The sequence below is a fragment of the Capra hircus genome, chromosome 10, assembly GCF_001704415.2.
Source record: "Capra hircus breed San Clemente chromosome 10, ASM170441v1, whole genome shotgun sequence".
NCBI lineage: Eukaryota > Metazoa > Chordata > Mammalia > Artiodactyla > Bovidae > Capra > Capra hircus.
In genome coordinates this window covers 90,108,875-90,135,041 of record NC_030817.1, presented here as the reverse complement: position 1 = coordinate 90,135,041, position 26,167 = coordinate 90,108,875, and the positions used below count along the sequence as shown (strand labels likewise).

At 45.5% G+C, this 26,167-nt stretch overlaps 1 protein-coding gene across 1 annotated transcript in view; it reads right to left on the bottom strand.

Annotated features, from left to right (window-relative positions):
* SERINC5 (serine incorporator 5) overlaps positions 1–26,167 on the bottom strand; it is a 106,312-nt gene that overhangs the window by 28,009 nt on the left and 52,136 nt on the right. Inside the window, exons 3-5 of the mRNA XM_018053667.1 lie at positions 3,634–3,812; positions 3,075–3,157; positions 1,512–1,605 (exon numbers count right to left, since the gene is read on the bottom strand). Coding sequence (XP_017909156.1) covers positions 1,512–1,605; positions 3,075–3,157; positions 3,634–3,812 — 356 coding nt within the window. The remainder of the gene's footprint in view (positions 1–1,511; positions 1,606–3,074; positions 3,158–3,633; positions 3,813–26,167) is intronic.

The window sequence follows — 26,167 nt, the reverse complement described above, 5'->3', positions numbered from 1 at the left end:
CAAAATGTAGGACAGCATGCAATAATAAACTTATATTTTGGACTTCCCTGGTGGCACAGTGGATGAGAATCTGCCCGTGCAGGGGACACAGGTTCAATCCCTGGTTCGGAAGATTCCACATGCCGCAGAACCACCAAAGCCCGTGCTCCCCAAGAGAAGCCCGGGCACCACAATGAAGAGTGGCCCCTGCTCGCCGCAACTAGAGAAGAGCCTGAGCGGCAGTGAAGACCCAGCACAACCAAAAACAAATACACTTTTAAAAAATTCACATATGAGCACAATTCAGACCTAGAAATCTGCATTTTCATAGTGATTAAGACTTGAAAAATACCAAAATATGACTGTAGTGCTACTTGAAAGATGATCTGATGTGCTATAAACATTTTTAACGTTGGCATTTGGGTACATACTCTAGTATTTACCAAATAATAGAATGACTAGCAGTATCTTTTTATTCATGCATCTCATGATTTGATCTTTAAGAAACAAACAAAACCCAAACAAAACAACAACTACCAAGCTGCAGAATATAATCAGAATGAAAATTGTTTTGAGAGAATGTGGACAGTATATTTTATGTTATCCAAAATTAAAAAAATTCACATTCATATAGAACTTTCAGATTTCCCCTACCCCAAAACAGTATAAAATAACATGATGCCTACAAAATCTACAAAATAACAAGAGCCTTACTAGATACAGCAGGCAGTTATTTTCATTCATATTTTATAAAGTCAGATAGAGCAGTTAAGTCAGACAGAACTTTGCCCAGAGTAACAAAGTCACCTTGGCCTTAGCACTGAAGAAGCCGGACCCTTGTCTAGTCATTTTCTCAACGTAGCTCAGCAAGAAATAAAATGAGCCACTAATAGTCTGGCATTTGCCACACATCTTGGGACGTGAATCCTATTTTTAAGGCACTTAGTGTCTATATTTTTAAAAGTCAGGATGGCTTTCTAAGTGAGCACAACAAAAGGTCCTAATGAAGGGGCCCTTCTTCTCTTAGGCAGTTGAGAAGCAACAAAATTATTTTTAAAGAGGAAAGAACTAGTCCATTGAATAGCCTTTGCTGAAAGTGAATTTTCAGCTCCAAACTACTTTTTTCTTTTTTAATCTGCCAAGGATGGGGGCCTAAGATAAAGCTCACTCAATGTTTTTAGCCACTGACACAGCACACAGCTGGGCTGCGAGGCTTCAGCAAGCAGGGGGGTTGCCCGTGGCTAAGTCTCAGAGTCCAAATGAGAGGGTGTAGGGGAAAAGGGAGAAAAAAGTGAAAAGAACTGATGCAGGAAAAAGAAAGGTAGGAACGAGAGAAAATCAGTGTGGGAGAGGAGTGAAGGAAGAGGTTCAGAGAGCAGAGGGAAGGGAGAGAACCAGCAAAAGCCAGTTTTGGTGCAAGCAGGCTGCTAACCCCTGGCAATACGACTCAGGGCAGGGCCTCTGTCGACACTGGGCACTTCCTCTGAGCCAGAGAGTGAGTTCATGTGGAAGCTTTCCACAAAGGCACATACCAGTTCTTGTTCCATTTATGCGCAAACTCCACAAGCAAGAGGAGCTGGATGACTATGAAGAGGAAGCCTCCGACGGCTCCCACATAGCGCCAGGCTGCAAAAGAAGACCGTTTGAACAGAGATGAGGTTACGGTCCTAAGTGTCTAACTCAAGACAGTAATGCCTATGGTTAATTCTTACCTCAGGCTCCCTGTACTGCTAACACACTGAACTCCCATACAACTGTACAAGATGGGTACTACTATTATACCCGCTTTACAGATGATAAAAACATAGTCTACATAAGCTGACCAGGTCCTACAGCCAGTAAAGGATGTGGCTGGGATGTGAGCACAGGCAGTCTGGCACCACAGCATCCAAGCTTCACCTCCATGCTATAAATACATGCTAGATACCTTAACAGATGTAGTTAATTCATAAAAGCAACAACAACCCCCCATTTAAAATCACACGTTTCCAGAAACACCCAAGATTTGAATTTTACTGGGGAGAGAACCATCAAGGTTCAGTAAAGAAATGAGGTTCAAACTGGAGTTCTACCTCTGGCTCAGCCACAAAGCAGCTCAAACCTTGGATGAGCACCTCACATCTCTGGGTTATCTATAAAACAACTGAGCTGAGCTAGCGGACTAACTGTTAGGCCCCCTCCATTCTAAGTATATTATTCTAATATATACAAGGACCTCTGTGGGGACTAGAAAACTAGTTACAGGCATTTTAGGTTAAAAGACAACTTGGATACAACTTCCTTAAGGGATGCATAGAAGCAGTGTGACCCTAAGAAACTCGCTGGACCTGGCATGTGGCTCTTTGAGGAACTATGCTCATTCATAGTGTGAATACTTTCACTATCTTGATTAGGAAAGTGAATCCATTGCGTCTGAACAGTGCTTTGAAACTCTGAAATGCAGGCTTTATTTTTCCCCTCCCTAGCTCAAATAAAGAAGGGCCCCTTGTTTCACTTATGATTGAATGCTTCATATTAAATATTTCTGGTAGATTCCATCGATAAGGATATACAATTGAATTGAATATAACTGACTGAATAGAGTTAAGTGTTACACAGTTTCACACCAGTCAGGTTTAGACACAGCCTAGAGGACCCCACTATCTTAGACACAGCTACATCTTAGACATAGCCTTTTTTAGCCCACTATCGCTGCAGCAGATTTAAAGCTGCTAAGAAGCCCTGGGTTTATGTGTAGGGCAGAAAGAACAAGGTCACGCTGCTGACATGCTAAACTAGTTTTCAAACAAGTTTTCCAAGTGCCTCATTTTCTCTTCAGGCCAATAACCTTTGACTTCAATTCTTCAGCCAGCAGAGTAACTAGAGGTTCTGTCACCAATCCAGGGAGGTGCGGGTGGGGTGGGGGGTGTTGAGGGGGAGACAAGAAGCAGAGAGGGTGAATGAAGTGTGGGCTGGTGAGGCAGGTTTTTTTTTTTTTAAGCTACAAGAATGTTAGTAACCTAAACTATCAAAGGCACCCTGGACTATGCTTTGGAACAATTTTACAAAGTGGGTGAAAACACAATAAATAGACACCCCCAACTCTCCATTCGTACCATTCAGAAAGGTCTCCTGATCTGGAATGAAGAAGGCTCCTGAGCACATGGCCCCCAACAGCAGAAGTTTAAAGAACCAAAAGCTGGAGGGGGGAAAAAAAAAACAAAACAGGAAATGTATTCAAATGATATTCAAGGAAGGACAAAAGACCTCTTAGAAGGTAAGTGTGTCAATCCATGATTCTGTTCACTTCAAATGGAGGGGAAGAAATTAAGTGACTGGAGACTGCCTCCTCCCATAATTCGACAGACTCAATGTTTGCCCTCTGATTCTGCCAAACCCTCTTGTTGCAGGGTGGAAATGACCTGGGGGAAGGTCTTGGTATGAGAAATAAACTCTTATCTCCACTGCATTTCTCATTATGGCATCAGGTGTCACAAACAGGAATTCGGTTCCTAGTCCACTGTGTGGTGAAAAGTGTAATTTCCACCTTCTCTAAAATCACTGTCAACAATTTCAAGTAGAGGAAAAGCAGTCAGAGGGTGTGACGAGTAGAAGACGCCTTGGAATGCTGCTCTGAGTTCAAGGAAAGGAGAAACGATCCCTGTGAAGACTCACCCATTGTGAATGTAGGCTCTACAGCTTTTACTGTTGTTGATATTCAAGGTCAGGAGGCAGAAGATGAAGAAGAAACAGGCCATTCCAAAACAGACTCTGTATACTGCAGAATATCCCACCAGCTTCTCACAGGTGTCACCAGCTTTAATGCCTTTACAAATATCTTCAAAATAAGGGATCTGAAGAAAAAGAGAGAAAGTCTTTGTTAAAACTACATAAGGAAGAGTTGGTATGGTTCTTTCAGCCTGCAAGTCAAAATCCAATGTGAAATATACCATGTACCAAGAGAAATTAAGACTGAGAAGAAAGTCTCTCTTCCAAAGACCTTTTCCTTAATTTTCTCTGAATCCTTTTGAGAGATATAGCGCTCATAGCGTACCACTCACCCTTCACTTACCCCTAATGAATTCTGAAATCCAGCATTAGAAGTTTTAAAAGTTATGCTTATAATACACGGGTATTTTTTTCTTAAAATGTGTAAATATAGAGATTAAGTGCACATATGCCTTTATTTATGTAGGATAAGCTCCTAACCTAGCAGTGAAATCAATGGGTCAGGTAGTAGCTACATTTTAAAATTTCAAGCAACAAAGTCAAATCACTGTTTTCAAAGGCTGCATTTATATCCCACCAGCAATATTTGAGACTGCTCACATTCCCAGCCTGAGCACCACATTTAAGGGTTAAAAACCATGAAATTGTTTCAATGTCCATAGTCCTCATTACTAGTAAGGTTCACATCTTTTTTTTAATTTAATATATTGTTCTGTGAATTGGTGGTTAATAGGATTTTTAATTGATCCACTGGAGTTCTTTATTTATGGATCTTAATCTGATAAATGTCAACAATGGTTTCAGTTCAGTTCAGTCGCTCAGTCGTGTCAGACTCTTTGCGACCCCATGAATTGCAGCACGCCAGGCCTCCCTGTCCATCACCAACTCCCGGAGTTCACTCAGACTCGCGTCCATCGAGTCCGTGATGCCATCCAGCCATTTCATCCTCGGTCGTCCCCTTTTCCTCCTGCCCCCAATCCCTCCTAGCATCAGAGTCTTTTCCAATGAGTCAACTCTTTGCATGAGATGGCCAGAGTACTGGAGCTTCAGCTTTAGCATCATTCCTTCCAAAGAAATCCCAGGGCTGATCTCCTTCAGAATGGACTGGTTGGATCTCCGTGCAGTCCAAGGGACTCTCAAGAGTCTTCTCCAGCACCACAGTTCAAAAGCATCAATTCTTTGGCGCTCAGCCTTCTTCACAGTCCAACTCTCACATCCATACATGACTACTGGGAAATCCATAGCCTTGACTAGACGGACCTTAGTCGGCAAAGTAATGTCTCTGCTTTTGAATATGTTTGAAGGTGAAGTCGCTCAGTCGTGTCCAACTCTTTGCGACCCCATGGACTGTAGCCCACCAGGCTCCTCAGTCCATGGAATTTTCCAGGCAAGGGTACTGGAGTGGGTTGCCATTTTTATTCCAGTATAATTAGAAGGTTTTAATATAAAACCCACTTACATTATCAGAATAATTAAGAACATTATGAGAACAAGCAGCACATTTCTATTAATGTCAGAAAATAAAGATTTACTGTTAAAAAAAAAAAGAAAAATCTGCTTCTTACCAACATCAAAGGTGAACACTCTTCAGAACAGAAAATAAGTTGAAAAATCACATTTAGCCTTTACTCACAAAACAAAAACTAAAACCAGGGAGAGAAAGGACAAAACACTAAAGGTAAAGCTGAAGCATGATAATTTCGTTTATTCTACAGAAAAGATCCTAAACAACGAGGTTATTAAAATTTCCATCCGAGACCTAAGAGCCCACAAGTCACCTAGCACAGCCAAAAAATAAAAATTAAAAAAGTTTTAAAATAAAAGATTTCCATAAACAGAAGGAAGACTAAATGTAATTGAAGTTCATCTTCCTCCCTGAGGATTCTCTCCCTCAGAAAAGATCTGCAATCATTACTATACCTGGATCTCAAATATGATTTTTTTTTTAAATGAGTGTCTCGGGCAAAAATGCATTGCTACTGAGATCCCATTATAATAGTTCCACTTTCATGCATAGCTATAAAATATTTCATAAAGAAATACCAAACATTTTGTGGTCAGCAAGTTCCTGCAACGCCAATATTTTTAGATCACAGCAAAATGTAAATCCACAAAAAGAGATATTACTATTATTTTTTGACCAAGCCAGGTAAAACACAGATTGTCTAGTTAAATTTAAATGTTGTATAAATAACAACTAATTTTTAATATAACAATATTTTGGGATACACTTAGACTAAATATGGAATGGGGCATACTTATACTAAAAAAGTATTCCTTGCCAAGAGATAAAGCTCAAAAGAAGGCATGATCTTGGTGAGAAGGGCCGGGTATATGCCACGCCAAGATGACTGGCTCCCACACTGTAAGGAAAGGGAAACAGCTATTTAAGCTGGAATGCCTTTGGCTGCAAAGTGAAGAACATGTGAGAATAGGGACAAGTTTGAGGCAGGAGGATTAGAAGGCCACTGAATTAACAGTCCAGGTAACAGTTGAAGAAAGGAAACTAGTAGCAGAAAAAAATACAAAGTCTATGGGTAGAAGTCATAGTTGGCAGGACTGAAGGATAGGGAGAGGGTTCTTATCTGCCTTTTTAAAGTATTTAGGGTGGAGGGGGAGTAGGGTTAAAGGGAAAAAGGAAAGTGAAGTTGCTCAGTCGTGTCCAACTCTTTGCGACCCCATGGACTGCAGACTCCCAGGCTCCTCTGTCTGATTTTCCGGGCAAGAGTACTGGAGTGGGTAGCCTATCCCTTCTCCAGGGCATCTTCCTGACTCAGGAATTGAACCCAGGTCTTCTCATTCCAGGCGGACGCTTTACCCTCTAAGCCACCAGGGAAGCCCTAGGAACTGAAAAGAGCTCTGGGAGTTTATTTTTAACATATAGGGTTGGAAGCACCCTGGAACATTCCAGTGAGAAGGTGAGTCTGGAAACTGCTTGAAAACAGTGATTAAGATACAGGATGCACCCCCACCAGGTCATGAGAGACCTTAGCAAGGGCTTTCTGAAGGAGTCTGAATTTTCAGCTGTTTCATAGTGAGTGAGCAAATTCACAGGGTTAAAATCTTCATCTACTGAAGTCATGGGGGACCCCATACAAGTGAATGTTTCAGAGCCTGTAGCAGGAAACAAAAGCTGCACCGTATGAGTGGTACTGGTAATAAGGAGGTTCAGTTCAGTTGCTCAGTCATATCCGACTCTTTGTGACCTCATGAACCACAGCACGCCAGGCCTCCCTGTCCATCAAGTGGGCCTTAGGAAGCATCACTATGAACAAAGCTAGTGGAGGTGATTGAATTCCAGTTGAGCTATTTCAAATCCTGAAAGATGACGCTGTGAAAGTGCTGCACTCAATATGCCAGCAAATTTGGAAAACTCAGCAGTGGCCACAAGACTGGAAAAGGTCAGTTTTCATTCCAGTCCCAAAGAAAGGTAATGCCAAAGAATGCTCAAACTACCGCACAATTGCACTCACCTCACACAATAGTAAAGTTATAAGGAGGTAATGTTGCTTTAAATTTGTAAAAGGAGGCACCATGCCTCCACCTTATTTGTTTTATTCATAAGGGATTTACTGCTCTGTAATATTCATTCAGCTCTTGCCCTACCTTCTCTGTTCCCCCTATCAGCAAAGCTAATCCCTTTTGCACAGTGCCGCCACACTCCTGCTATAACATGCATGTCAATTCAGTTCAGTCGCTCAGTCGTGTCCGACTCTGCGACCCCATGAACCGCAGCACGCCAGGCCTCCCTGTCCATCACCAACTCCTGGAGTTTACCCAAACTCATGTACATTGAGTTGGTGATGCCATTCAACCATCTCATCCTCTGTCGTCCCCTTCTCCTCCTGCCCTCAATCTTTCCCAGCATCAGGGTCTTTTCAGATGAGTCAGCCCTTCGCATCAGGTGGCCAAAGTATTGCAGTTTCAGCTTCAACATCAGCCCTTCCAATGAACACCCAGGACTGATCTCCCTTAGGATGGATTGGTTGGATCTCCTTGCAGTCCAGGGGACTCTCAAGAGTCTTCTCCAACACCACAGCTCAAAAGCATCAATTCTTCGGCACTTTATAGTCCAACTCTCACATCCATACACGACTACTGGAAAAACCACAGCCTTGACTAGACAGACCTTTGTTGACAAAGTAATGTCTTTGCTTTTTAATATTCTGTCTAGGCTGGTCATAACTTTCCATCCAAGGAGTAAATGTCTTTTAATTTCATGGCTGCAGTCACCACCTGCAGTGATTTGGGAGTCAGCATCCCTTTAATTTACCCAGTCCATCTTTCCCAGTCAGATTCTTCTCCACCTCCCTACCCACACCCAATTCTCTCTTCTCAGATCAGTTCAAGAAGAATGCTCCTGCCAGCAGGCATGAGTACCCACCCTATCATCCCCCACAAACTCCCCTCCCCCAAACCCTTACTTACTGTGCCTGGGGCCCTTAGGCTGATCAAAGGGTGAGTATGTGGCACTGTATATCTCATCCACAAGAAAAGTGGGCAAACAACCCCCTGCTCTAAATACTAAGACCTGCCTTATGCTCTGTGGGTGACTCAAGTCATCTAGTTTTCAGCATGTGGTGAATATTTTTGGGTAAAGAACCTCCGAGTAGAACAAGCTGGCAGGATTTAGCAACGAGAATTTGCTCTGATTAAATATTTGCTGTTCCGAGCTCCATCCCAGTTTTAGAAAAAGAAAACATACATCACACACAGATTCCACACTGTGGGCTGGAGGGGGCGGGCCTGCTAAGGATGTTGCCTCTTCTGTCTGGCTCTGGGCATCCAGGGATACTGCATCTGTGTTGGTTCTGTACAGACCCGAGGGCAAGGAGTTTCCTCCCAACCACTGAGCAACCAAACTCAAAGTCACAAAGTATCAGTGAGAATAAAGAGCTCATGCGGACTTCCAACCCTAACTCCACTAATAACTTGGGAAAATTACACACGCTAGCTGAGCCTCAGTTTCCCTATCTGTACAATGAAATAATACTGCCTTCCACCTCACGAAGCTGCTCTGAGAATTAAATCAGTGAATCCTTGTAAAAAGGGCTCATCACAGTTCTTGATCCATAGTAGCCATTAAGCAAACGTATTTAATTCTAAAGTTATTATTAAAAAAAAAAAAACTTTCAGGGGAGGGAGTCAGGCACATTACATGAACCCCTGATTGGCTGATGCATTCTGATTTAAACAAGAGGGGAGATGAACATCTTAGAACTCAGTAGACACTCTATTCACTTTACCAAAGGATTCATACTGAAAGATACAGTTGAACTTCTGTATAACTGCCAGTTCTGCATCTATGGATTTGACTAACCACAAAAAAAATTAAAAAAAATTTTTTCCCCAGAAACTTTCAAAAAACAAAACTTGAATTTGCCATGTACCTGGAACTATTTACATAATATTAGATATTTTAAGCAATTTAATTAAGTATTTAATTAGATATTTTAAATCAATCTAGCAATGATTTAAAGGATATAAGAGGATGTGCCTAAGTTATACGCAAGTCCGTTTTATATAAGGGACTTAAGCATCAGTGGATTTTGACATCCAAGAGGGTCCTGGAACCAACCCCCAAAGGATACCAAGGAACAATTGTACTGGCAACTTTCAATAAGGTGAACCTTTCCCTGGCACATCTATATAGGCATACCTCAGAGATACTGTGGGTTTGGTTCCAGATCAACGCAATCAAGCAAAGGGCACAGTAAAGCAAGCCACATGAATTTTTTGGTTTTCCAGGGCACATAACAGTTAAGTTTACACTATACTGCCGTCTATTAAGTGTGCAATAATAGCATTATGTGATTTTTTTTTAAAAAAGCATTGTTTAAAAATTTAATAACATAAGATTTAAAAATATTTTATTGCTAAAGAACACCAATCGTCTAAGCCTTTGGTGAGTCATGGCAGTAACATCAAAGATCACTGAACATGCAAAACAGTAACGAAAAAGTTTGAAATACTGCAAGAATTATCCAAGTGCGACACAGAATGAGCAAATGCTGTTCAGAAAATGGCACACTGATTCACTTGCTCGAGGCAGGGTTCCCACAAACCTTCAGTTTGTAAGTAAAGCACAACAAAACAAGGTATGCCTGTATAAGAACTGAGTTCTAAAAACAGTACTCACTACCTGTCTTTCAGAGACCTAGTCACCACTCAAAAGAAAATATATCTGAACTTCCAAATCAGGGAAGACATTTCAAAACATCAGCACAAGTATTAAGCCTAGAGATGTTTGCTAGAAAATCCCCATGGCTTGTCTGTTGAGGGGAGATGCTGGCTATGCCCTTAAAACAATTTGAATCTTGGGCAAATAAATGTGAAGAAATAATGGCAGGGTTAGAAAGGCCTATAGGTCTAGTTGGCCAGGAGCCCACATGATATAAACTTGGAAATAAAGAATAGAATTTGGGAGTGGTTCTTACAGAAATGAAGAGGAAAAGGAGCATCATGTCCCCATAACATTATTTTAGAGAGATGAGTAAATGACACATTAGCAAAGCTAATGAGTCTTCAGTTCAGTTCAGTCGCTCAGTCGTGTCCGACTCTTTGCAACCCCATGAATTGCAGCACGCCAGGCCTCCCTGTCCATCACCAACTCCCGGAGTTCACTCAGATTCACGTTCATCGAGTCAGTGTTGCCAACCAGCCATCTCATCCTCGGTCGTCCCCTTCTCCTCCTGCCCCCAATCCCTCCCAGCATCAAAGTCTTTTCCAATGAGTCAACTCTTTGCATGAGGTGGCCAGAGTACTGGAGTTTCAGCTTTAGCATCATTCCTTCCAAAGAAATCGCAGGGCTGATCTCCTTCAGAATGGAGTCTTACCTTCCATTATATCAAATTTTTAGGACACTGAATGAAACCAAGCTGCAAAGAAAGCTTGGGGAGAGCTGAGCAGGAGAGCTATCACAGAACCTAGAAGAACTAGATTTACAGGTTCTGTTTAGTATCTTACTTGAAATAAACTTCAGAACCAAGACTCTCTCCCCTTTCTGACATTCCAATTATTCGTAAACTTTTAAAGACAGTTTAGTTTTCTCTGTGGAAAAATTCCAGTCTCCATGACAGTGGACCCACCCATGTCTGTTACCCACCCATGAACAGGAGTTGCAAAATGGGGAATTCTAAAATCAGCTTCCATCCTCCCCTTGACGGCTTCTAGCAATCAAGGGTCATTTCTCTGTAAATTATTACCTTTGAGGCCCTTTCGGGATTGTGGGGGCTATTTTTAAAAACAGTAACCACCAGGGACTTCCCTGGTGGTCCAGTGGTTAAGACGCTGCACTTCTAAGGTAGGAGGCACAGGTTCCATCCGCGGTCAGGGAACCAAGATCATCGCACGTGCAATGCAGCGCAGCCAAACAAAAAAAGAGTAACCACCAGTACTCACATCTCTCTTGTTCAGATTTCTAAATATTTTTAAGAGAAAAGTTTACAATGTGTTATTATTGAAAGTCATATGTGGGTGCTCAGTTGCTCAGTCCTGTCTGACTCTTTGTACCTTCATGGACTGTAGCCTGCCAGGCTCCTCTGCCCATGGATTTCCCAGGCAACAATACTGGAGTGGGTTGCTATTTCCTACTCCAGGGGATCTCCTTGACCCAGGGATCAAACCTGTGTCTCTTGCATCTCTTGCATTGGCAGGCAGATTGTTTACCACTGAGCCACCTGGGAAGCCCATTAAAAGTTATAAGGGGAACTAAAATTCCACTGAGCCTGGTTTTATTTGACCCAGTCCCCTCTGCAGTCAGGAACTCAATGTCACCAATAGTAACTCCTCAGAATCTCAGAAGCATGCAAGACAGAGACGATGCTAGAGTTCACAGCTCCCCCTCCACCATGAGCCTTTCAGGATCAAACCGCCACAACTATGATTAGATAGTTAGAAAACAACTCCAATCACAAACTTCAAATAATAAGCTTTCAATTGAAACAAGACAGCTTGCAGAGAACTGACTAATAATGATGACATGAGGGGCTCTTCCTCAGAAGGGAAACAGGGGGCAGCTACCGTCAATCTGCTCAGGGAATTAGGATTTATGAAGGCAGAATGTACAAAGAACCACTCCACTTCCTAACCTTGAAGGAGGGATAAGAGTTAATCCCAGCGAAAACTCATATAAAGCTTCAATGAGGCAACAGCAGTGGGGCTTGGGGCCACGGAATACCTAGGTCCTATGTGCTGACTGGTGCGGCTTATGAGGGAAGGCAGAGGGACCAAGGACCAAGATTCCCCATTTCTAGTTTGGCGGCGGGTTGGATGGTGGGCCGGCAGTGGATAGGAAGCACAGGAGAGGGGCGGTTTCAGGGTGCAGGGGCAGTAATTCCCTTAAGTATAGGCTTCCAGAATCACGGAGGAATATGGGCAGATGGCAAGAGAGCAGGACTACAGAAGAAGACTGGTAGGGACCAGAAGAGATGGCAAAGGAGGCACTCAATGGAATAAATAAATTTACCAGGAGAGGAACCCAGGTGGAGGAGCGGGGGATGAAGGAGACACAGCTGGGAACAGCCCAGAGAGCTGAGGAATGCAAACATTCAGGGACTGGGAAGAAGGGGTTAAAAAAAAAAAAAAAAAAAACAAGAAAGAAACTGAAAAGACACAGAGCCAGAGAGAAGCTGAGCCAGCAAAGTGTGTCAAATACCACCAGCTGATGAGACGCCAGAAGTAACATTGGATTTGGCAACAAAGAGTCATTTGGGGAAGTAATCAGAATATTCTCCAGAGCAGAGACTGAAGGCTGAGGAGAGGAGACAGTCCAGGGGGCTGGATACTGGGCAGGAAGTGACCCCAACAGGCCTTTCACCCCTGCTTTCAAGAAATCTAACTGCAAACCTAAAAGTGCATCATTCTAAAATATATTTATTTACCAATATACAAGCAATCTGGAGAAGAGAATGCCAACCCACTCCAGTATTCCTGCCTGGAGAATCCCCTTGACAGAGGAGCTTGGCGGGTTATAGTCCATGAGGTCGTAAAGAGTCAGATACAACTGAGCAAGTGAGCATCCATACAAGCAACACATATTTACATTCTTGTTGCCGAGGAAAATGTAAATTACAACAGATACAGGTAACTGAATCTCCCTAACCATGATGACTCCAACTCTAACCTGACTGCTTCCAGAGGGAACCCGTCACACTTCCTTGTAGGCCCTTTGCTCTGTTACTCCCCAATCATTATGTCCCACAGATTGTTGCATGTTCAACACATAAATCCATTTGCAACATTTTAAACTGCTACATAAAGAAAGCTGCTGCTGCTGCTGCTGCTAAGTCGCTTCAGTCGCGTCCGACTCTGTGCGACCCCATAGACTGCAGTCCACCGGGCTCCACCATCCCTGGGATTCTCCAGGCAAGAACACTGGAGTGGGTTGCCATTTCCTTCTCCAATGCATGAAAGTGAAAAGTGAAAGTGAGGTTGCTCAGTCGTATCCGACCCTCAGCGACCCCATGGACTGCAGCCTACCAGGCTCCTCCGTCCATGGGATTTTCCAGGCAAGAGTACTGGAGTGGGGTGCCATTGCTGAGCACTGAAGAACTGATGCTTTTGAACTGTGGTATTGGAGAAGACTCTTGAGAGTCCCTTGGACTCTAAGAAGATCCAACCAGTCCATCCTAAAGATCAGCCCTGGGTGTTCATTGGAAGGACTGATGTTGAAGCTGAAGCTCCAGTACTTTGGCCACCTCATGCAAAGAGCTGACTCATTGGAACAGACCCTGATGCTGGGAAAGATTGAGGGCAGGAGGAGAAGGGGACGACAGAGGATGAGATGGTTGGATGGCATCACTGACTCAATGGACATGGCTCCAGGAGTTGGTGATGGACAGGGAGGCCCGGCATGCTGCGGTTCATGGGGTTGCAAAGAGTTGGACACGACTGAGCAACTGAACTGACTGAAACTACTATACAGAAGTCCACAGCCCAGACCCATGGTAATTTAGTCTCTGTGACCCTAGTGGCAGACATTCACACTGTCTCTGAGTTTTCACCCTTAGGAACAAGGTATAATTGATAGTGCCCGTATGGTGGGTATCTGCACATGTAGAGGCACTAAGGAGGACTGACATCCAGAAGATAAATGCTGGATCAGGAAGGTGGTTAAATTTTAATAGACACTGACAAACTCTTCCCAGGGAGGGTTGAAAACTCTAGGGCAGTGGGTAACAGGGAGAGCAGACAAGATGAACAGAGGAGCCAACGGAGCCCCCCACCCCGTCTCAGAGCCAGGAAAGCCTCTGCTGCTCCCACAGGGTCAGCTTCTCAGTAAGCACTGCCCCCCAAAATCAAGAGGAAAAGAGTGGACCAGGGCCCTGAGTCCAGACAGCAAATCCATACCTAAGCCCAGAGATAAGACTGCAGCTGTGGAGGCACGGACTTGTTTTAGATGGAAGACACAGTTACTGACCCACACTCTCTCCCGCAGGATGCAGGGTCTGATAGAGGAGTCTGTGCCCCCTGAGAGGAGCAAAGCCCACTGACAGTTCTCTCTTGAACACTCAGATGCTGGGGTTTCTTTGAAAAGGACCAAGTGTCTAAACAGGCAGGGCTTTCTAGTCAGACTGCTTATCAGTGGGGAGATGTGCTTATGGTCTAAGTGAGCAGCACCAAATCAGCTAAATTCCCATTGAATGTGTGAACAGGAAGAGCCTGGTGATCTGAATATGCAAATCAAACCACGCTCATGGCTGTTTTCTGTAAATAGCCACTGAAAGTCCAATGAAATGGGAGTTTACAGGTGTATTCTTCATGCACACTATATGGTATGCAAATATACCTAGATATCACAGCACAGGGCTTGGTCATTCTCATTCATATCTACTATGTACAGGTACGCTTCTAGGTTATGGAGATTCAAGCAGCAAATAAAACAGATTAAAAATCTAAGCTAGGGCTTCCCTGGTGGTCTAGGGGTTAAGAATTCGCCTGCCAGCGCAGGGTACACAGGTTTGGTCCGGCAGTATCTCACATGCCACGGAGCAACTTGCACCCCAACTATTGGGCCAGAACTCTAGAGTCCACGCTCTGCAAGAAAAGCCACTGCAATGAGAAGCCCGCGCACTGTAACGAGAGAGTAGCCCTTGCTCTCCGCAACTGGAGAAAGCCCGAGCAGAGCACCAAAGACCCGGCACAGCCAAAAATAAATAAATGAATAAAGAAATATATACAAAAATCCAAGCTAACAAGGAGCTAACTTTCTAAAGAAATGCTAGCCATGTGAGCTCTACTTTACGGATATTTCAGGCATTTTCATGGTTCAATTTTGACTATCCACATTAGTTAGTCCATCCTAAAGGAAATCGACCCTGAATATTCACTGGAAGGACTGAGGCTGAAGCTGAAGCTCCAATCCTTTGGCCATCTGATGTGAAGAGCCTACTCACTGGAAAAGACTCTGATGTTGGGAAAGATTGGAGGCAAGAGGAGAAGGGGGCGACAGAGGATGAGATGGTTGGATGGTATTCCTGACTCGACGGACATGAGTTTGAGCAAACTCTGGGAGATAGTGAAGAACAGGGAAGCCTGGAGTGCTGCAGTTCATGGGGTCACAAAGAATTAGACACGCCTTAGCAACTGAACAACAACGACAATCCATGATTTTGCCCTAGGTAGGGCACAGAAACCTAACGTTCCCCCAAAGATGGAACTCTACTGTGAAATGAAATATTCCCCGCTCTACACTCAAGTCTCTTTCAAATGCAAATATCTGAGCCTGAAACAAAGCCAGCTGTTTGGAAGCCATCCGCTACTTCCTCCCCGTTAGAGCTGAGGAGCCGGTGGAATGTGAGAGGTGGCCTCATCGGACACCCCTTACAGTAAACGGGAGTAGGAAGTGAACAATAAAGAAAGCAGGTCTGGCCCCAGATTGTTAGAGGCATATGAAAGAAATGATTTCAGCAAACCCAGAGACTTGCATTTTCCCATACGTAAAAGATGGCTGAATCTCTTCACGTGACAGATCTGGCTTTTCTTAAGTGCGTGCTTGCTCCAGTCCTTCAGTCCTCCTTGCGACTGAAGAGTCCTCTTCAGTCCTCAACCATGGACTAGCCCCCAGGCTCCTCTATCCATGGGATTCTCCAGGCAAGAATACTGCAGTGGGTTGTCATTTCCTTCTCCAGGGGATCTTCCTGACCCAGGAATTGAAGCCCCATCTCCTGAGTCTCCGTATTGCAGGTGGATTATTTATCCACTGAGCCACCTAAAAGTGTGAAAGTCGCTCAGTTGTGTCTGACTCTTTGCGACCCCAGGGACTATACAGTCCACGGAATTCTCCAGGCCAGAATACTGGAGTAGGTAGCGTTTCCCTTCTCCAGGGGATCTTCCCAACTCAGGGATGGAACCCAGGTCTCCTGCATTGCAGGCGGATTCTTTACCAACTGAGCCACAGAGTAGTCTTTCAATATTCAGACTACCTGCCTCCTTGCTGCAAACTTATACATAGCCTGGGTCCTCCCCTGCCTCCTCAGAGTCAGCTCTCTCAGGATTGGCTGAGATGCTGTCTCCCGGGCTCGAGTCCTAACATTCCCACTGAATGAAACCTAACACTCAAAGTTTGCACATGTTTTTCCGGTCAACACTACCAAACCTACACCCTCCAGATTCTGAGAGCCCCTGGTCACTTGTTCCCCAATTCTAGGGCTAAGACCAGCCACACACACAGTTCGGTTTCTGGCCCACCATCCTTCTCATTTTACACTGGACCAGGAATTGGGGGCCCCCAGGAGAAGAACTGGGGTACCCACATACTCATTTTCTCCATCCCTACTTCCTCCCAATCACCAAAATGCTTGGATTGGCTACATAGAAAGAAGGGCTGATTATTATTATTATTATTAACCTGTGAATGATTTACCATGTATCTCAAAAGGCCAGGATGAGTAAATCCGTCATGAGTAAAAACATCATGCTGTTCAATGTGTCTCACTAAATTTATTGCTGTGCTGTTCTTGTCTAGTCAACCCAGAACATGGCTCATACAGCCTGGTTTCTGCAACTTAATCGGAGCTCCAGGACCCTCAGCACAAAGTTTAGCCCATTCAGGCTTCCCCTCTAGGGAAAGGGGAGGACAACTGCGTAGGGCACCAACTGGGCCACTGAGGTCAACCATGGGCCAGCACAGCAAAGCAAAGCCTGTGGGTCAGAACCAGCCAGCTCCTGTTTATGTAAATAAAGTTTTATTGGAACACAGCCATGCTCATTTGTTGGTATTTTGTTTCGGCTGCAGAGTTGAGTAGTTGCTAAGGACCACAGGGCCTTCATAGCTGAAATGTTTACTAGCTGGCTCTTTACAGGAAAGGTTTGCCCAGCCCAGGACCAGGAAGTAGAGCTGAGGAGCTGTGCTAACTGCTGAAGTGTAAATTAGCATCTCAAAGGCAAATGACAACTTACTCTACAGACCAACAGTCAAAGGAACAGCGACCGGCAATCAGCTCAGCTGGCCGTGATCAGCCGGCTGCGGTCCTCCCCTGAGTGTCCTGCCTTCTCCAGAGCATGCCCTGTTGCCCCCTAAATGGAACTTGGTGCTTTAAGTGAATTAAATTGTTCATCTGCCATATGTTATTTTCAGGGCTACAGCTTAAGGGTTTAATTTGTCTGTCTACAAAAAAAAAAAAAAAAGCTTTGTGGAAGGGGTGGTGGAGGACATGTCTTTGAGTTCAGCGCTTTTTTTCTGTGGGTCAGAAGCCCACATAGTAGGAAAAAAAAAAAAAAAACAACAACCCTCACATCTGTTATACAAACACGACTTGTGGAACCAAAAATAAAACCCACACTGATGAAAGCCGGCGTGTTGCAAGATATAATTTTAGACTTAATTTTAAGACTGTAGAAACAGCCTCACTGAAATTTAAAAACCACAACCTTGCTCTCCCCCCCCCGCCCCGGCCCCAACCCTCCCAGCAAATACCTAACCCCTCTTTGTGATTAAGCTCAACCCTGCTTTAGAGGGCAAAACACTCTAAGCCCTTTTACAAACCTCCTACCTCAACTGGACTTCCAGTTCCCCCACATAAGGATAGGGAGAAAACATTCCTGAGTTCTGATGTGACCCCAGAGGTCAACAGAAGGGAGCGCTAAGCTGACACCACCATCTCTGATAATCACTAATGGAATTCAGCTATTTTTAACTTTCAAACACAACCACGTGCACATGTGGCCTGATGCTAGGGGCGCCTTCCTCACACACAGAAAGTACATAAGGAGGCCCAGTTCTCACGCCCGCATCCCATGCACCTGGCATACTGCTTGGCACTCACACAGGCAGGAAAGAAGGGAGGGTGGGAGGGAGGGAGGAAGGAATCAGTTACGTGACTTAAAAGATTTTTTTTTAAAACAAGAACTCAGATTACAGTTTAACCAAGTAACAGGATCAGTCTTTTAAACCCTTATCAAGTATCAAGACTCAACTATTCACAAAATGTCTGTCTGCTGCTCACCGCCGCAATCTGAGGCTACTGTTTAATGTTGTGCCATTTGTCTGTGCCTCTGGCCCTGTCACAGCAGAGCTGTTTCCAGCCATAAGACCATGTCTGTCCCATTTATCTGTAGACAGCATCAAGGCCTCTGCAGATTGTTGCTTAACAGACACTTTTGATGATGACAGAAAAACGGGGTTAGGAAAATTTCAGTTCTCACATCTCACTGTCCCTCGCCCACAGTGAGGTGCGTCCTGAAACGGAGATCCTACTAACATCCGATGCTCCCCAAAAGCTTCTGGATAATAGATCTTCCAGACAAAGGACAATAACTATTGTTTCTTGTTTTCTGGCTCCTGGAGAGCTCATTATTACTGGACAAGGGTCAAACCTCTTTGTCTTTGGTTCAGACTCAAAAAGGCTCTCAGCGGGGTTTCACATTAGTTCAGATCGTTGCCTGCAGAACCAATCTGCTTCCCACCATCATTTCCCCGCATTCACTAAGTACTGAAGGCTGGGGCCTGAGCCACGAAAGAAGCGACGGATGGGGGGCCACAGGAATGGTCTTCTTTGGGTGGTGTTATGTCTGGATGCAATGTGGACCTAAGATAGAATTGTTTGGAAACACATGTCCCCAGAGTCAGCCAACTGAGAGTGGAGGGGACGCAGGAGATTTAAAAGATGGAATCTCACTGCCAGCACACCCCTGGCTAACTCTGATCAGGCCACAGTAAGAATTCCCCCTCTGCATTCTACAGAGAACTTGAAGTTCAATGGCCCAGACCAATCTTTTAACCTCAGAAACACGCTGGCTGATCTGCTGGACACATATAAGGAACAATAGCAGTACAATGAACTCAGCAGATGTTCAGAAGGAGGACTTCTGAAAAGCATTCTATCTCAGCTGAATTAAAAAAAAATAAAAATAAAAAACTCCAGAATCAGATAACTGGGTCAGCAATTTTTTTTTGGGGGGGGGGGTGGGCCAGGGGGTACTAAGTCAACACTTGTTCTAACACAAAACAGAAAATACCAGCTGAGACTATAGAGTTCTGCTCCCTATAACTTGAATACACTACAGCAACACCTGTTGCAAGGTCTCAGGTACAAGGTTCTGCTAACATTCAACCAGTAAAGACCAAAATCAAAGCAAGAGCCAGACTTCCCAGCTTGAGCGTGAATACCTGTCATTCTGTGCTGTGACAAATTACATGGTGTTTGTGACCAAAGCAGAGTATTTTTCACTGCTGCTGTTTACTTTGAAAAGATGGTCACACCAAACACGACTTGAAGGCAGGTTCTATTTCACAGGCAAAGCCACCGCATAAGTAAACAGTAGATCTGTGGTTGCCCCTATTTTCTACTTCAGACTAACTGTCGTCCCTGGAGCCCAGCTTCTGGTTCTCACGAGGGAAGGAGGCTGGTGGGGAAGGAAAGCTAAGGAAGCTGCCGAGGCCCGTGTTTTCCAGAGGAGATGCTTCTCCCTCACCGTAAGTCCAGAAGGAAGGTCGGGAATCGTGAGGAAGGGTGCTTGCTAAGGCTTCTCCTGCTGCTTCTCAGCAACAGCCAGACCAGGCTGAACAGGCCAGAGAGGCGCCCCCAGCGGGGGCCCAGCAGTCCTGGGTCCTCCTCCAGCGCTACCTGGTGTCACGCCTTGGACAAGCCACCTCACTGCCCTGGGCCACCCCTCTCATCTGTCAAAAGAGGAGTCTGGTTAGGATTATAATGGAAGACTCTGCCACTGTGAAACAATGTTTTACTCAAATCATACTGTCAAAAGAGGGCAATATTTTCTGCGTCGCATGTAACACCACATAGTATCTGCTGTCTCTTCACTGCGGAGAAGACATAAATAGAAGCTGCATCCTTCCCCTCCTCCCCTCCTCCCCCCCATCTATTATCTTTTTAACTAGATTCTTTAACTAGTAATTTTATTTCCTGTTTTGTTTTGTTTTTTTTTTAATCCCGTGACTAGCAAGGGACCAGGAACAGGAGGGCTTTCCCCAAAACAATACTATCCCTAATGCTTTCATATTCCTAATAATGCAGGCTAAACATAAAAAGTAGAACAGCTCATTACTGAATTTCAGCATCTCTAACATAGTGGATCAAAGCTCTGTCAACTCTAGGAACCACCATAGCTGGCTAAACATCACTGAACTGACCACAGGTGTGCTCAGGAGAGCATTCTGAAATCCAAGTTTTTCTCTGAGGCAAGTAGCTTCTGCGTTCCTCTACAGCCTGTGGGGACTCTGGAATTTGAAAATGGAGTACCATCTGGGAGAAATACAAGTTCCAACAACATCCTCAGGTCACCCATGGGGATAGTTATCTAGAGAAAGAAGTCTGAGGGAAGTGAACATGCGAAGCCGGGGACAGGAGGGCAATCCAAGTCTCAATAAGAGAACTGGAATGAGACATCAGGAAGCCTGGCGGGCTGAAGCAGGACTGCCCAACAGCAGACTGGAAACCCAACACTTCATGACCTTTGTGGGGAAGTATGTGGCCAGCACTGGACCTGGAAAAGGTGGGGAGGATGACCTGTCAGGATCCCGGGCCTGTCCTGAGAAAAGCCTGCCTCAACCAGCTGAACTGTCGGGATGTGAACAACCAAAGGCAAAAATGAAAGCGCTGCTTCAGGGAAGGGATCAGGCCAGGATGTGACCTCTTCACTGCCTGCGGGGTGGGGGGAATCTCCAGATATGGATGTGGCTTGGAACAAGCCTGGCTATAAATAGTACTTCTTTATTTCATTTTCATCCATCTACTTCCAAATAATCTTATGCTAATACACCTAATATACATGAATTTCCTATTAACACATCTTCTCCTTCTAATGCACAGTGAAAATGACTGGGAAATACAGGCCAAAGGTAATTTATATATCACCTCTAGGGGATATGTTGAGAGAGACTAGATTTTCTGAATAAATAGAGAAAAATCCTTTAAGCCCATCCTGCTACCTCCATTCCAAGGGCCTAAATCCATAGCTGGCAGCCTCAACATCCATCCCTGTTCCCCTTCCCTTGCAAATTTGGACTTCATAATAAGTGTAGAAATCGTGATTAGAACATATACTTGAAATTTGTTTAAGGTGGGGGAGGTGGTGACTGTAACCTGGGAGTGTAACTGAAAAGGGGGCCAGATTCAGATCCCATCACTGTCCCACTTCCACCCCACACTGGTCCTGAGATTGAGCAGTCCACTGAACCAAAGTGACTAGGACAATTTCTAAATGGCTCCTTGGATAAAAAAACGCCAGATTCCAGCAAGCCAAGGGCAGACCAGCCACGGCAGGAAGGGGCCTCTCGGGTCCAGCCTGGGCCTGTGTGCACGGATCCGCACAGACCACTGAGCACACTCAGCAACCTCTCTCCTCATCAGGCTGGGCAACGAGCCTGGGGTCCATTCTGATACATACAAGCCTTTTCACAAACTCATAAACTCAGAATTTCAGCTGTTTCAGGAGATGCACATCCAAATGCCTTTCTTGGGAAGCAAGAAGTAAGGATAGAGGTAAGCATCCAGCAACGGGGCCTACAGTGAGCTAGCAGGCTTGGCCCTCTAAAGGCAGCCAACCGCACATTAAAAAAAAAAAAAATCTGCAGGCCAAACAAGAAGAGCTTGTAAACCAATGAACAATTCCTAGGCTAGGAGGTTTCCAGGGGCACCTGAAATCCCTGGGTGTGGCCCTGGCTAATGGGCGGGGCTGGGGCTGGCTTTTCTCAAGTTCAGGGAAAGAATGGAATTCAGAAGCTGCTTTTAAGACACTGAGGAACTGCAGCCTGAGGCAGCCCCTCACCTCTGGGATGTCATCCAGCCCTCCTTTTCTGCCTACATTATCACCCTGTGCTGAAAAGAATCAAAATGCTCTTTTCATCCAATCATAGGGAGGATGCAATTTCACATTCCTACTCAGAGGAAAATGACCTAAACTCACCAGCAGAAAGTCATGTATATAAAGAAAACATGTCTCCAAAAGAGATCAAGTTAAGACTATAAAACGTTAACACTTTTTATAACAAAGGAAGGGACCAAAAAAATCACTGCTATCCAAACCAAAGATCATAGTAGCTTCTCCTCTCAATACAAGGAATGATGCTTCAAATTTTAAATTTCAAGCAAACCCACACACACTACAACAACAACACAAACACCGGTCTTCCAAAATATGGAAGATGCGTTTTGGTTCTGAAAAAAAAGTAAGACACAAAGCTTCAGCCATCTCAGGCACCACCTACCACCCCATCAATGAGTCAGCCTGGGGACCAAGTGAACACGGGTTGGAGAAGACGGATCTGAGACGCTTCAGTGCAGGGGCCTGCGGGCTCTTCCTACCTGGACCTGGCACACAGCTCACAGGGAGGCAGCCCCAACGGCCATATATGCCCTTCCCTCCCTTTTCCAGCACTGGCTTAGGCTTCAGAGCTCCTACCCGACAGGAAACAAGAACAGCCCTCCTTCGCACAGCTTCCCAGGATGCCCAAACCTCAGGGTCAGCATCCCTCCACACAGAAGTTACATCTTGATTCGGTGGTGCCGGGCAGAAGGCTCACATCTCTCACCCATTTTGTAGTTGTTCTCCGATGTTCTAAAGTGGATTTTTAATCCCCACAGGCATCACATATCTCAAGACTATTTCTGAGTGAATTACACAGCTACTGACAACAATGACTTGCAATAAAACAGGTGGTATGTTTTGAGATGGGAAAAATGCTCACAGGAGAAGACAGAAATCACACCCAGGTCAACCAGCACAGCAGAATCAGAGTGCTCATGAGAAAGAGGAGGTTCCTAAGGGGAAATGGGAGGACGTGCGCTCATCTTTTCCTGGGAGAACACCAAGATCTCAACTCGCTGCTGAACGATCACTGACAGGAGAATGTGGCAACCCACCAAAAAGATACCCCGCGACCAAGGACAAAGGAGAAGCCCCAACAAGACAGGAGGAGGGGCACAATCACGTCTTAAATCAAACTTCATATCCACCAGAGACTCTAGGAGGGCACACACCAAACCTTGTGCACACCAGGACCCAGGGAAAGGAGCAGTGACCCCACGAGAGACTGACCCAGACCTGCCTGGGTCTGAGGGCCTTCTGCGGAGGCTCGGGTCAGCAGCGGCCTGCCACAGGACCGGGGCACGAGCAGCAGCAGTCCTCGGAGGCGCGGCGTGTGGCATTCATCCTCGTGGAGGAGGTCGCCATTAGCTCCACCAAGGGCTCCACTCCAGCACTCTTGCCTGGAAAATCCCATGGAGGGAGGAGCCTGGTAGGCTGCAGTCCATGGGGTCGCAAAGAGTGGGACACGACTGAGTGACTTCATTTCACTCACTTCATACTTCATCACTGGAGAGGGAAATGGCAACCCACTCCAGTATTCTTGCCTGGAGAATCCCGTGGACAGAGGAGCCTGGCGGGCCGTGGTCCATGAGGTGGCAGAGAGTCGGACACGACTGATGTGACTAAGCACGCGTGCACAAGCCCATGGGTGGGTCCTCCACAAACTGGAGAACAGTTACACCCGAGAAGTTCTCGCACTGTTGCAGAAGCTCTAGACCCCACAACAGACTTCCCAACCTGGGGATCCAGCAAAGGGCCTGAGAACCCCCCAGGCAATCTGACTTTGAGGGTCAGCAGGATTCGATTACAAAACTTCCACAGGTCTGCAGAAACAGTGAGAAGAGGCAGAACGAAGTCTGGCCCAGCAGCTCTTGGCAGCTCCCTCTTGCTCAGACTTCAACACCCGCCTCGTTCTGCAGCCAAGGCAAAAACTGAAAATAACGGAAAAGGCGCTTCCTTGTGCCCTTCACGCTCACACCAGAGGCCTGCGAGGCTCTGGACAGAGCCCTGGCCGGTGCGCACGAAGGCAGGGCCGCTGGGTGGGAGGCAATTACACGCTCCCATCCAGACTGGGGAAAGGATACGTGCTTTCCCCTCTTCCTCTCACATCCTCCAACATCTCCACAGGCTAGCAAAGAGAGGGCAAGGACTGCGGCAAAGCCCAGTGTGTGTCCCCACAAGGGGACCTTTCAGCGCCTGCCCTCAAGCAAGGCCTGAGGATGAAGTCAGCCTCTATTCCATTGGCCAAGAAACAAACTGACTTTGTGACCAGCTGGCCGGCCAACCCTGTGAGGCCTCAGAGATGGAAAAAGGTTGGTTTCACCCACGGGAGCCTCATTCCCTATGCAGAAAGCCCAGCCAAACCATTTTCAAATAAGTACATTCAGAGGACAAGCACAGAAACATTTATAAGAGCCTCTGTGAGGAGTCAGGATTGCCCCTTTCCTCCTCCCCTCCCTTCCTCCGCCCTCTGCTCCGCACACACACCACCGCTGCCCCGACCTCCCTAAGTAGCCCAGCCTGTTTCTATGACAACAGCCTCCTACTCAAGAATCTATAACGGCTTCCCATTTGCCATGAGACCATAGCCAAATGCCTCACCTTAGCCCTGAAATTCCTGCAAGTCACTTTACCCGCCCATGTCTCCTCCCTGTCCTTCCACACATGCCTTGCCCTACAGGGCCTAGTCACTAAGAACTCAGTCAGCCTAGGTTCAAATCCCAGCTCCACCACTTGGAGATGGAGACCTTGGGCAAGGTACGTAAATGACTCCGAGCCTCAGTTTCTCCATCTGTAGAGCAGGGAGAGTGGCAGGACCTATTGCTCAGGTTGAGTACAGTAGTGATGAACTGAAATGATTCAGGTAAAATGCTTAAAATTAAACCTGGCATATTACCCAACAGATATTAGCAACTGAAACACTCATCACACGAGTCACTGCTTTCATGAAGCCTTCCCTAGCAACATCGGTCAGCACCTTCTGTTTTTCCCCTCCATTTTTAAAGAAACCCAAATCTTCTGTTTCTTAAAAGTTCTGCAAACAGCCAGAAGCCATAAATATTGGCTGGAGTTGTTGAGGACTGTTCCATGAGGTAGGTTACTTGGACGGCAATCAAATGTTACAAATTATTATTATTAAACTCACATCCTAAAATATATCTCTTTGTTCCCAAATTAGCTTTACCTCCAGTAACATTTCTGATGGGTTCCTCTCTAAAGAGATTGTGTTTCTGAGGTCCAAAGCCTAATCTACAGAGACTGAACGTTTCTTAAGCGTCCCATGGACGCTTATGGGGCAAATGGGGATACAGTGGCAGTTTCTCCCAGAGTGACATGCGGGGTCCCTAAGCCAAGGCTTGTTCATTTAAAAAGAGAACATTAAGTTACCTGAAAAGCTGAAGTAATCAAAGCAAGAGTTACATCTACTCTTTCAAAGATTCCTCCTCTCAAACTTCTTGTCACAAACATTCAAGATTAAACCATGGTAAGTGGAGGAGATGAGTGGCAAACACACCTGAGGTATAGTAAGACCTGGTGTAGTCAAACAAAGCAGCCTTAGCCCTTGGTCTCCCTGCCGTTAAACTTCACAGCACTTCATGCATCCTCTCATATGGCACAATTTCTACCTGGTTTTAAGCCTCAGGAGACTTTATGCCAGTCTTCTGAGTTATAAGCTCCTTTTCTCTCAAGTTTGAAGGCCCCACAGGCCCCAACGCAGGGCCTTATTGAGCAGAGATCCATGTTTAAAGCAATCAGAGAAGAATCTAAATTTCACAAGTTTTGACAGTAGTTCTAATATATTCCAGACCATACAACCCCAGTAATAAGAGCCTTACCCTACAGAAAACTTCCAAGGGCCTACCTTAACTACTAGGTAAGACTGTAACAAATACTTCTGCTGCTGCTGCTGCTAAGTCACTTCAGTCATGTCCGACTCTGTGCAACCCCACAGATGGCAGCCCACCAGGCTCTCCCGTCCCTGGGATTCGCCAGGTAAGAACACTGGAGTGGGTTGCCATTTCCTTCTCCAATGCATCAAAGTGAAAAGTGAAAGTGAAGTCACTCAGTCGTGTCCGACCCTCAGCGACCCCATGGACCGCAGCTTTCCAGGCTCCTCCGTCCGTGGGATTTTCCAGGCAAGAGTACTGGAGCGGGGTGCCATTGCCTTCTCCAACAAGTACTTCTAAGAAAATGGTTTTCCTGAGGTCCTTGA